This window comes from Natrix helvetica (assembly GCF_964273705.1).
Source record: "Natrix helvetica genome assembly, chromosome: 1".
In the NCBI taxonomy this organism is placed as follows: Eukaryota; Metazoa; Chordata; class Lepidosauria; order Squamata; family Natricidae; genus Natrix; species Natrix helvetica.
In genome coordinates, this window is record NC_138548.1 from 289,894,175 (window position 1) to 289,907,325 (window position 13,151).

General features: G+C 37.7%; 1 protein-coding gene across 2 annotated transcripts in view; it reads right to left on the minus strand.

Annotated features, from left to right (window-relative positions):
• Positions 1–1,182: 1,182 nt before the first annotated feature.
• Positions 1,183–13,151, minus strand: part of CLINT1 (clathrin interactor 1) — a 69,428-nt gene continuing 57,459 nt past the window's right edge. Inside the window, exons 9-12 of one of the 2 annotated variants that reach the window (XM_081937079.1) lie at positions 10,466–10,546; positions 5,573–5,868; positions 4,184–4,388; positions 1,183–2,997 (exon numbers count right to left, since the gene is read on the minus strand). In XM_081937079.1, coding sequence (XP_081793205.1) covers positions 2,630–2,997; positions 4,184–4,388; positions 5,573–5,868; positions 10,466–10,546 — 950 coding nt within the window. In that variant the 3' untranslated portion in view covers positions 1,183–2,629. The remainder of the gene's footprint in view (positions 2,998–4,183; positions 4,389–5,572; positions 5,869–10,465; positions 10,547–13,151) is intronic. The other variant, XM_081937080.1, reaches the window with a different exon arrangement.

Genomic DNA, 13,151 nt, shown 5'->3' on the forward strand with positions numbered 1-13,151 from the left:
AGTTTCTTTTTTTTCTTAGAACACTTGTTTGGGGACTGTTATTACTTGAAACATTATATTGCCAGCATGTCTGGGTGTGTCAAATATAATTAATTACATCTGTCTACTGAGAGGATATTTTGGATCCCGCCATGCATGAAAAATACTCACATCGTCGTACAAAAGGGAAACATTCTCTGTTTCTGTATTGGCTTTCTATTTCCTTTCTTGGATATTTGCAGAAACGTATTCCAGAGTAATATCCAAGTCTGGTACCTGTTGACCAGGCTTGAAAGAGGCTCAGATTTGGTTCTGATTTTATACTTCCCACCTGCCCTGAATGTATTGTTACGTGCCTCAGTTGTCCACGGAAAGGGTACAGCAGGATACAATCAAACGGTAATACAGCTAGCAAAATATCTGACAGGTTTCACCATGTGTTCCAAAGCATTAATCTAGTCCAGGTTCAACCCAGCTTGGTTCCACATTTCTTGCTGGTTTGAAGGAACACAGCCTGGTCTTTTATTGTATATGTAGATCGACCATATTCCTGGATTTTGGTCCTTTGCCGTCCTGGTGGCTAAAGCAATCTTTTTGACCACTTCTCCATTCCTCCGTGGAACCCATCTGCTGCCATCACTTGCAATTCATGTTTTATTTGCATGCTTTCTTTCTTTTTCTGCTTTTCAACATCTGTCTCAAGCCGAAGTTATGAAGACAATTCCCACAAAAAAGTTCAAGGATTTCGAAACTGGAACTGAAGATCTGCCCTGCTCAGCCAGTAAAGCTTGTCTTGATTACTTTGATGTAACAACACTTGAAAGCTCCTATTTTATGAAACTAATTTAAACACACTGAATTGTTGAAAGATTAAAAACCGCAGTCAGCTAATTACACTCACTCTCATCTCTTATTCAGCAAATGAATCACTTTTCATTACCACTTAGCTGAAGTACATGAATTTCTGCCTAATTAGAAATGTTGTAGATGGAGCATTAGCAGGGCTGGAGTGGGTCAAGATATCTTGGCTGCTTCATTTTTAATTTTTAACAGTAGAGTCGGATAGAAAAGGTGGGTGATAAGAAGTCATTAAACATTTTTAAATTATTTATAAAAATTACTTTACCCAAATGATCCTTATTCCCCCCAACCGCTCTCATAAACATCAAATGGAATGAAGGGAAGAACAGCTCCAACAAACAGTGCTTTTAATGAACACTTTAATGTTATGCATAACAGAACATTATGAGTACAATGGAAATAAATTTTAATCAATTTAATAGGAACAATAAAAAAATAAAGTAACCAACAGAAGAACGGGGGAAGCAATGAAGTTTTAATACCTAGAATATAGTACTTATTTCAGTAGCAGCCCTGACTTTGCAAACATAAATCGAACTTCTCTGCATGCCAGATCAAAAATCATGATATGTGGGTGATCCTAAATGGAGGCATTCTTTTAAACAGGTAAAGGGGAAAAAAAATCTTTGATTCATTCATTCATTCACTTCTTTTATTTTCATTTGATTCATAAAATCTGACTGCTACAGGTTTCCTTTAATAATAACAATAATATATATATATATATATTTATATATATTTAACTCCTCTCTATTGGATTCTGCAATTGCTAAGGCCATTATTTACATAAAACAAAGCCAACAATTGTATAAAATCTAAAATTTAATGCTATTGGCTTGACAAAATGTTTGAAGATGATTACCATGAACTTAAAAGACAGTCATCCTTTTGTTGCTGTTGTTTTTTTGTAAAGTTGCAAGAAGGAAAGAATGAATAAACGTTGCTGCCTTTAGACTATCGGTGATGTAAATAATAACCCCAGAGAATGCTAGGGAATATGCCACTGGCCGCTGATGCAGAACTGCAGAAAACAGTTTAAAAAGAATTCCAAATTGTACGTAAGAGTTCTCCAAAAGGAAACCATGTAGCAGTTCTGGAGAATATTTCCACCAGTCCTGTTGCTGAATATTATATAGCAGAACCTGGCAGGAACATCCCTCCCTGCCCCCAGCTTTATTCGTAGGCAAATTGCTCGAAGAGGTCAATAATAAAAATTTGGATAATACAGCAGTGTTGCTGGAAGAGTAGCAAAAGTATATATACATTCCAGGTCTCTTTGAATTAGCCATAATCACATATGTAAGCTATTTTGGACAAAAATATATATATATATATTTTCTTATAAAAAATTGATCAGCATACTTTGACTTCAAATTTGACTCAGTGGTAGGAAAAGGAATGGATCCAATTAAGATAAAACAGATTCCAATGGGGAAAAAAAGAAATCAAGTATAAAATTAGTTTCACACGTATTTACCCCCAAATTCCATTCTTCTCATAAGTTTCAAAGTTAAAACTGTTGCTGCTACCAGAAAAGCTTTGAATTGTCCCATTATAAAACATGGCCTAGACAATGGAGTGTCAATTCACTGGAAGAACATTCAATTCCAAAACTTGAACAAAAGTAGTTTTAGAGTTCAAAAAAAGACCTTTGGATTCATACGTGGATTCATTTAAAATAAGCAATAAAAAGAAGGAAAAAAAAGCATTTGATCAGCATTTTCCACCCTTATCCCAGCTTTATTTGTGCAGCTAAAATCCTTCATTCGATCTGATTGGTTTATAATCTTTATTTGCTAAAATTGGCAAAGTTGGCAAAGGCATCTTGCTTAGGTTGCACAGTTCCAGGAGTCATAGAGGATGCCACAGCTATATTAGAAACGCCCATGCCTATTGTACCCGACAAACCCATTCCAGAAGTTGGCATTGCCATGTTCACATTCATTCCCATCATGCCCTGGTTCATCATAGGGTTAGGGCCTCCCATGGAAGCCATGCCCATTGTGCTAGTCATTGCGGTAGGCATTCCCATCCCCACGGGAACAGGGCTGCCCATCAATGGGTTTGCTGGAGGTCGAAGAGGCATCATGCTGGGGGGTGAGTTGAGGCCCAAAGTTGCAAAATTCTGAGTCATCACATTCATAGGTTGTTGCATATCTGGAAGAAAAATATGGTTAAGTATAAAGCATTTTAAATGTTTGCTGTCTTACTTATTTAAGGCAAATCTTTTCTCTCTCTTTTCCCCGGAGATGTATTCAATTCAAAGCTTCAAATAAATTAAAGTTCAAGTCACAAACTTTAGAGCATCGCTCCATAGCTTTCTAATATCTAATATTACTATATAATATTAACTTCTACTTGTTGCATCCAAATTTCAGCTCCTTTTTCTATTCCCTTATCAAAATCCCTATCAACATATTTTGATGTTGAGTGATCTATACACCTATAGCACATTCCTAACCTCATGGGGGGGGGGGAACCCCACATTTCCTTTTCTGCTTGAATTTCCCTTATCTCTGATTGGATGACATTATAATTAGGAAGAAGAGCAATTATTGCCTGGATGGATGGATTTGGGATTTCCCAAGTGTTTGGGAAAAGAGGTCGACAAAAGAAGTAAATGGGTATGATATACCACTAGATTAAATATGGTTATACTTTGGGAGTTTTTAAGCTGACATCATCTCATTATTTACAATTGTGCTTGCCCGCTGCCTACTGGCAAACCACAGTACATACTGGTGGATTACAAAAGGTTCAGTTCCAAAGCAGAGAAATAAAGAGTTATCACTTTCTGATATTTGGAAATGCCATTTGTGATGTACATTTCCAACATTTAAAGCTAGGTTGAAGCCAACACAAATCAATCAACCATGTAACTGTTGAGTACTGCTAATTCATATTGTACAACAGAATATAGCAGTGTGGGAACCAATTAGTTGGTAGTTCCTGAATAAATTTCATTCTCCTTTCCAACATTCCTCAATCCAAATTCCTTTTGCATCATTATTAAAAGATCATCAGGCCCTTATTCAATTCATCTCAATACTATCTATTTTTACTGGAAGCAGTTTGCCAGCCAAGAAGAATCAGCATTTTTTTTCCTTGCAATTTATTTGGTATCTTACGGGTGCAAATCATAATTTACTATTGAATTGGCAAAGCCCTACATTGATTTGAAATGTAACATGAACTCTATTGAGAACAAAAGACTAGAAGCACTGAAACTGAAGTGATGTGAAATATTTTCAAAATGAAGATAATTTTAATCCTACCCAAACCCTTTCGGAGGGACCCGTTTTAGAAAACATGCATGAACAGATCAGAGAAAATGGTTGCTTACTCTGTTGCTGAATCATTGTGTTCAGTGACGGTTGCTGGGGTTTTGAAGGCTGCATACCAGGAACTAAATTGTCCAAACTGATATTTACACTGGGGTCAGACCATGTTGAAGGCAGAGTTTTGCTTACATTTTTGGGGACCATCTCTGTGCCCAGATTATATAGCGGATTAGGTTTCTGTATCATTGGATTAACACTTTGCAAAGGCTGAAAACATTGGGGGAAAAAATTAGAGTTACAGTATGAGATTCATTGCTTTAATGGTCTAGCATTTCACATAGGAATAACCTACAAAGTTTGCACAGAATGAGATCACAGAGGACACTGACAATTTAATTTAGGGGAGGCCTACCAGGATAGTAAGGGGTCTGGGAACCAAATATTACGAGAAGCAGTTAAAAGACTTGAATATGTTTAGCCTGTAGAACAGATGTCCAAATAGCAATATGATAATATCCTAAAAGGGAATTGACTTTTTTTCACAATAGAAGAATTTGATTTATTCTTTATTGCTCAGAGAGGAGGACTGGAACCAGTGGGATAAAACTACAAGGTTTTATAGTCATCAGTCAGAAACAATTTGGTGAATCCTACATTGGGCAAGTGATTGGTTTAGATGACTCTGAAGTCCTTCCCAACTCTTTAGATTATGGAACTGAATCATTAGTTTATGCCAAGACCAGAAAAATCCTCTTTTTTCTCCCATCCACGTTTGACCCCTCCAATTATTTTTTGAAATCTTTTTAAATTAGATGCATATTTACCTAACTAAAGGGCTAATATTTTGTAATTGAGCAATTCCCTCTTCAAACTCTTAACACGGGAAACAACCGACACTTCTTTTGAACCATTACAATGTTATAGCTAGAAATTCTACAATATGTTCTGTTGCTCTAGAACAGTGATGGCGAACCTTTTTTGGCTCGCGTGCCACAAGTGGGGGGAGCGCAGGGGGGTTGAGTGCGGCCGTGCCGCACCCATAAGGCAACGCGCCCCCCCCGTGCGCATGCGCACACAACACGCGACCCCCCCATTTTTACATGCTTTTTTCCCCCTCCCCAGGCTCCAGGGGCTTTATAGGAGCCTGGGGAGGGCGAAAAATAGCTTTCAAAAAGGTGAACTCAGCTGGCCAGCGCGCGCATGGGCGCTAGCCAGCTGACAGGGCAGCGCCTCGCGTGCCCTGACAAATGGCTCCGCGTGCCACTTGTGACACGCGTGCCATAGGTTCGCCATCACTGCTCTAGAATGACTCTTTTTTCCTACTTGAATGAATCTCAAAGAATAACAATTGAAATAAAATAGGCTAGAAACACTCAGAACAGATAAAATAAGCTGAGTATTTGTCTAAATTGTTCAGACACCATTTCAAACATAGAGAAAATGGTGATTACCTGTGACCTTGACATAGGTAGATTAATGCTGACAGTGTTAGAGCCCATCATGGAGAAATTCATGCTTTGAGAAGAGGTCATTGTGGTTTGGGAGGCACCCATCAAATCAAACATGTCAGCAGAATTTGCAGCAGTTGGAGACTGACCAAGACCCTGCTGACCAGAGCTGCCAAAGAGCTCAGCAGCTGGCTGAGCAGAGCTACTGAGGAGCTCTCCAGCTGGAGCAGCTGGGCATGGAGCAACTTGGTTGAAGGCACCCCAGTCACCAAATTCTCCATTCCCACTTGTAATTGTACCTGGAGAGGGAAAAGAAAAGAAACCTTTTGTAAGTCAAATAAAGGCCCCGTTATATGAACTGATACAAATGGGAATTGACAGGTTTCCACCCAGATTAACATCTGCAGGTAGAATCTCCATTTGGGCCCTGGTCTCCCTCATGAATATTCTAACCACTTGAAAATGGTAGCAAGAAAATGAGGCATTAGCTCGCCAATGGCAAAAAGTATGTCTTGGAAGGGTGACACCTGTTGACAGTTTATCAGTAGGATGCAAATTTCTGGACAGTATAATATCTAACACACAAGCACATGATGGATAGAGGAGGTTTCAGAGGTTCAGTATTTAAATTGTTAGTACTGAAAAATGGGGAGCCTTATGTAAAACAGGAAACACTGACTTAGGCTGAGGCCTTGGATCAATCACAATAAACAAGAATGGTCTCACAGTCGTAAGTAATAAAAACAGCAATTTGTTCAAACTCATCCGATTACATATAAATTATTTGCTGTACAAAGAGTTATTAAATCAGTATAGCTAAGTGGGATACCAATAAAATAATGGCTTTCAAATTCAACTGCCTCTGGGTGTTTATCTCACCTCTGTTGTGCTGGTTGACAGCATTATATAGTATTTATTTAGCACTCTGTGGGTGCTTTGATAAATATGCATTTAAAGCTCTCACACACATTCAAATCTTTCCACAGAAAATACTGACTAGCTCTCTATTTACTTCTGTTCTTTTTATAGAGGAATCTATTTCCATATTTTATAAAAGTACATATTTAACTTGAATAAACGTACAAATAATCCTAGACTTATGACCACAATTGGCTAGGAATCTCGGTCAATAAGAGATGTTAAGTGAGTTATCATGTAACTGGACCTGATTTTTACAGCTGTTTTTGCCACAGTTGTTAAACAAATCACTCGGTCACATGAATCACACAGTTGTTCAGTGAATCTAGCTTCCCCAATTGACTTTGCTTGTCAGAAGCCAGCTGAAAAGCTTGCAAATCAAGATTACGTGGCTGCAAGGTGTTGCAACTTTCACAAACAGGAGTCGGTTGCCAAACATCCAACTTGCTATAAGGTGACTATGTGAGTGATGCAATGATTGTATTTTTAAGGAGGGGTCATAAGCCACTTTTTCTACGGCCATTGTAACTTCAAATCAGTGTTAAACAAATGGTCATAAGTGGAGTATTACCTGCATAAGCAAACCTCAAGATGAAACTGTATTGATGAAAGCAAAGCCTATTCATTTTTTAAAATGTGAAGTAGGTTTTGATGATAAATTTCACTCATTAGCCACCGATGAATATTATAACTTTTAGTCGCACGTAATGAAATGAAATTTTGATTAATAAATGATTAACCAATCATTTTTGCCCCATACTTCAACGAAGAAGGTAATGGACAGCAATGTTGCTTATTATACAGATTTACACCTTGCAACTAACATTTTATATTTAATGTCAGGCAGGGCTAAAAGGGAATAATTCAGGACTTTTTTTTCTTGAATTTACGGGATGAGTTTTTTGAAATGAGCAATGAAAGACTGGGGAAATATAAGGTCACACAAACGAGACCCTTCTGACTACAGAATAATCCAACCTGTAGTGATAATAAGGAATTAGTGATCGAAAAACTTGCAGATTATCTAGAATCTAATGTGCTTAATTATAAAGTTGTTGCAATAATAATTTATATCTCACTTCAGTAACTCTTAATATTACCTGTGCACCTGGGTATAAAACCCTTTATTTTAATTAATTTCACTTCCAACGGTGGATTAAAATTTAAGTAAGCAAGGACGGGGAGGGAAAAAAAGATCCACACCTCTCTGCACAAGGATGCACTTTAAAGCTGCAAGTAGCAGGTTGAAATTCATTAGCTTGGGGCTATGATGAAACATTTGCTTTGATCTTCCTTAGAAAAAGGACTTTATTGGGAGTGTTTCAATTAGTCTTGCCTATTAAAAATGTAAGCACATTTAAAGTATTCCTGATGGGTAAGTAACTGCTGAATGTGTTGATTCTCCAGTTACTGGATGCTCATATTCCAAATACACATACAAAGGAGATGGCGAAATAGGTGTCTGTTGCCATTCTTTGGGGAACTTTACACCAAAGATGATGAATCAACCAAGATTTCTAGAGGGGCTTTGTTGTTCGAGAAAGATAAATCATAATTGCCTGTTTGCATAATGGTGATCAGTACAGATTAATCACAGTAATAGTGATAAAGGAATATTATTAAGTTATACTATGATATTTGCATAACAGGATTCAGCTATCCAAAACAACAGTTTTAATAACTGTGAAGATTTAGGTGGAACAGTGCATGTTAAAGTATTTAAAGGCACAGTTCTTAGATCAACCCAGATCTTCTTTTCTCATAAAATGTACTTTTGGTGATGAGTGAAAAAAAAAAAGGACATGCTTTAATTTAATCCATCCCATGGCCTTTCTTGGGAAAGCTGTCTACATTCTGGATCCCAGCGCATCAAGAAATCTATTCATCGTATTTTGGGGGTGGTTGGGCCACAGACATGGGAGGGACAATCAAAAGTCATGCAGACCTGCTTCATTTCAAGTGGATGAAAGCTGCTTTGGGATCATAGTTAACTTGGTCTTTTTTGAAAACCACTTTTAACCGGGCTTAGCTCCCAACCTGTGACATGCTTTAATTTAAAGAGGGCATGGAAATTTCCAGCCTTGACAGAGACAGTATACCCATCATCAGACCCAGTGGCTTAAATAACTACTGCCCCACCTCACTTCTCTTTTTAAAAAAAGCTTTTGAGAAAGTGGTTGGACTAAAGCTTTTTGTTTCTTGCGTATATGAAACTGCTGGGTGAGATAATTTATTTCACCCAGCAGTTTGGGATCTGATATTAGGAATAAGACATTTCAGGCCTTTCCCCCTCCATTGGATAATTTTTATTTTACAAGAATCTTAAAGGAAAAAAAAAGTAATGAAAATAAGCAGTTCTCTCTTTCTTTCTAGGGCATGCAACTATTTTAGGATATCTTCCAACACCACAAGATAGAGAACTATGGTTTATAGGTCTTAAAAATATACACTAGAAGTCATAAAATGAAATAAGATAGTAAATATGGTGCCCAACAACGAACATTGTATATCACACAGCCATTTTCTGAGACAATTCTGGATTCTTGGATATATAAATCTAGTCTTCCAATAAGTAGGAATAAAATGGGATTACATAATGATATCAAAGTCTATCGATTGCCATTGCCCAGTCAATGTCTTCAGATTATACATCAAAGACCACAGCAGAGTTCACACCATTTATTCAAGATGGCTTTCTAAACATGCCATTCAACTTTTTTGAATGGCATGTTTTTTGCCATAGTTTTTTTTGCTATTGTCAACAAGCATAGTTTTTCTTACACAAGCTTGCTTTAAAATCTATTAAGGCATTGGTAAATGATTATAAAATGTATTTATAAAGAAACCAAGGAGTTTTAGAACTAAAAGTACTGGATCTAGAACTATTGCAAATATCAGAAAAATACTGAGGTCACTTAAAATGTGTAAGATTTTTGAAAGCTTTCTAAAGCTGATATATATATTTTTCCCCATTTCTTTCAAGTGCTAAAGAACAGAGGCAACATATAGATGAACCTGTTCCTAGTTAAGTCCTGGGATTCAGCAGTGAAGAGCTCTGTGGCAATTTCAGATTAACTCACATGACCCAAAAACAATGATGGTACGTCATATTGGCATGCGCCAACACTTCTAACATCACATCAAGACAAACAGAACCAATTATATTTTTATGCTATGAGAAGCCTTACAATTCTTGATCTCCTTAAGAGAGAGAGAAAGGGAGGCATGAAACCTGCAACCTGCTAGAGAAACTGCACAAATCTCCACAAGCAATGGGGGGCAGGGGTGGGGGGATACTTGAAGAATGAAATTGTTGATTAAGCACAATGGAGGCATAATAAATACCTTTGATATTTCCTAATTCTGAATGACTTGATCAACATAAAGATACTCAAAAGAGATCAGGGGGGAAATTAATTTAAATCTTGCCAACCTAGGTTTTCAAAACCATCATAATCTTATGTTGTAAGAAGCAGAACTAATACACTGGGGCAAATATTCTATTAGAGGGAGGACAAAAATATTTTTTTCTCTGAACTGCCAACAGGTGGGCCTAAAGCAGTAATGGGAAAACGTATGGCTCTCAAACCCCCTATTGTGGGTCTTGATGCTCTTTAAAAGATGCAGTTTTAACACCGAGTGGTAAACCGCCAAAAAGCAGAGATAGGGTTTCATGCAGATTCTCAGTAAAAAAAAAAACAACCAAAGAAAATAGTTTTTATAAGCCTCTGGAAAGGTTTAACACATTTATAATGTATACCAAAATCAAACACAAAATCTCCTCTCATCAGTATGAATTATCATCCTGCCTACTACAGCCTTTGGTGATTGTACTAACTAAAAAAAAACTTGGATTCTTTCCTCATCCTTAGATCAGCAGCATTTTTTAAAGCCCTCTGTTCAAACAAAAGGACTGGCTTTTGGTTCTAGTGTGATAGTGCTCAACAGTTTTGGAGCCTGTTCTGTTCCCTTTCCTACCTTGCGATGGGGGACAGCTTGCGGAGGCAGCTGCAGGAGAGCCGAAGTCAGCAAAGCCTCCAAAGAGATCAGTGGAGCCACCTAAAACCAAAGGAATGAGAAGGCAGGTTACCATGAAGGCGGCCGGAAACGCTTCCTTCGGTATAGTTTACACAAACTTTTTATAAGCAAAACCAAAGAGAATGAAGAGGGATCCAGCATGCATGTCACGATGGATACAGAAAAAGAAAGGTCGATACTAATGCTGATAATATATGAGAAAGAGAGAGAGAGAGAGAGAGAGCAGGGACAATAAACTACTCTTAAACAATGCCCATCCAAACTAAATATAAAATGAGGCCCATAAATGGCACACATCCCTACGACCAATCCGCTCTCACAGAGAGGGACTTCTCCGGGTGCCGTCCGCCAAACAGTGCCGGGGGGCGACACCCAGGAGCAGAGCCTTCTCTGTGATGGGCCCAGCCCTGTGGAATGACCTCCCCCGTGACATCAGGATTACTTCCGATCTCCGCTCCTTCCGTGTACAACTGAAGACCCACCTCTTTCAACTATCTGGCCTGGCTCAACCGTAATTTTCTCGTACCCCTCCTGACTGTCTGTTTTTAACATTTTGAATTTGGATTGTGCATGGGGTTTTATAATTAGGGTATTTTAATGGTTTTTAATTGTCTATGTATTGTATCTGTTAACCTCCTCCGTACATGTGTGTCTTTGTATTTATGTATGTCATGGGTTTATGTAAATGTTATATGTTTTTTACTCCATTGTACGCCGCCCCGAGTCCTATTCGGAAAGGGAGCGGCTAATAAATTTAAATTGATTGATTGATTGATTGATTCTCCCCTTTTATGTACAATATTAATCCAAATCATACTGAATATTTTTCTTATACAGCTCAAGTCTATCTTATTGTTTATATATTTATACAGCAATGAAAAGAGTTTCTAAAGCTGCATGATATAATGCTTGTTATATCTCATAAAAAATTACTATAGACAAAGGCTTGTTATTATAGTAGCAAGAGTTAATATAATTCTAGTCAAACAAGACACAAAATAATGGTTGGGGTTTTTAAAAATAAAATAAAAATAAAATCCCCTCTTTTTGCTTATTATGCTGCGGGTAATACAATATTTAAACTGACTTTGCACAAAATAAATCTTGAGCAAGTGAAAGCATGAAAGATGAACATACAATTCCATGTTTTAAGTCATATAATCTAAATTGGGCTTTATTTTTTGTAGGTTGACATACTCTCTTTCCAGAACTGAAACCATTTAATTCAAAAAGTACTTCAGTATTTCAATTATTCTCTCCAACCAAACTTTGTCAATCAAAATAGAGAAATGTAGTAAAATTCAGTTGAACATGGCCATTATACCTCGGCCATTTCACAGAGTGTCTCAATCTAGGAGAACAAACTCTATAGCTTAGCACTACTATACATTTGGCGTTACTGCTAAGAAAAAGATTGATGGACAAAAAGTGGGGCTGTGATACTTCAGGAGGACATCCATAATTGGAACAAAAAAAAAAATCAGCCCCCTCTAAAACTGCTATTATACTCAGGAGAAAAGCTGCTCTTTAATTTTTTAAACCTGTATATGTTAATGAGCCTTTGCAAAGTGTTTATTCGAGCCGAGGTTCACTGCTGCACAATCAACCTCTCATTAATACAGGAATTTGAGCTTCCTGGACAATGTATTAATTAGCTCCTTTCTTCCCCTGAAAGTACTAAAAAGTTGGCCTTATTCTTCATTTGTCCTTAAAAAAAAACGTCATCTCTGAGTGGTCACATCCTTATAGGAAGTAGCAGTGGCTCAATTATTCTACTTTTAGTGCCTGTGTACATTATATGGGTTACATCACAGCTGTTTAGCCTGCAGTGCTTAGAAACTAGCCAGGTGGGACTATAACATCTGTGTTGTACTCAAACAACACCAGGGACAGTTTCCAACATCTGGTACCATTTCGGAATTTTCTTATCGCTGCAAGACATTCTGTTCCATCTGCTGCTCTCAACTCAGTTAATTAAACTAGAACCATCTCCTTTTTTTAATAAATGGCTAGCAGCAATAAAATGAATAATTCCCTTTCTACAACATATGCACTTGTATTTCTTTTTAATGCCATTTGTAGTCATGGTTAGGTTGGCTGGCTTGACTCTCAAACAGAAGCCTCTATTTTTGGAATGTACACTGATTTGTTATTAAGTAAGAAATACTGAAAAATAGAGTCCACATCTGTCTCAAATTCTTATATTGTTAATTATTCTGTGATGCTGATGGAAAAGCCATGCTGGTTATTTTCCGGTACGGATTTAAAATAAAGACGGGAGTGGAGTAGGTTCATGCTAGCAATTTATGAAAAGCTGGACATCACCTCAATGATTCAAATAGGTACAGGTTGTACAAGACACACACACACACACACACACACACACACACACAAACAAACAAAAGGACTAAGATGAATAGGAATTATCACTGTACAATTTTTACATAGCACATTTACAACAGTGGTGGGTTGCAGGCGGTACGTCCCAGTATGAGGTATGGTACCCTGCCAGGAGCACCGGGTACCGTTCTGATACGGTGCTCCGGAGGGCCCACCCGAGCCCCTTACCTGTTCTTTAAAGCCTTCAGTGTTTCCGCGCACACCACGTACAGCGCCTGCGTGACAC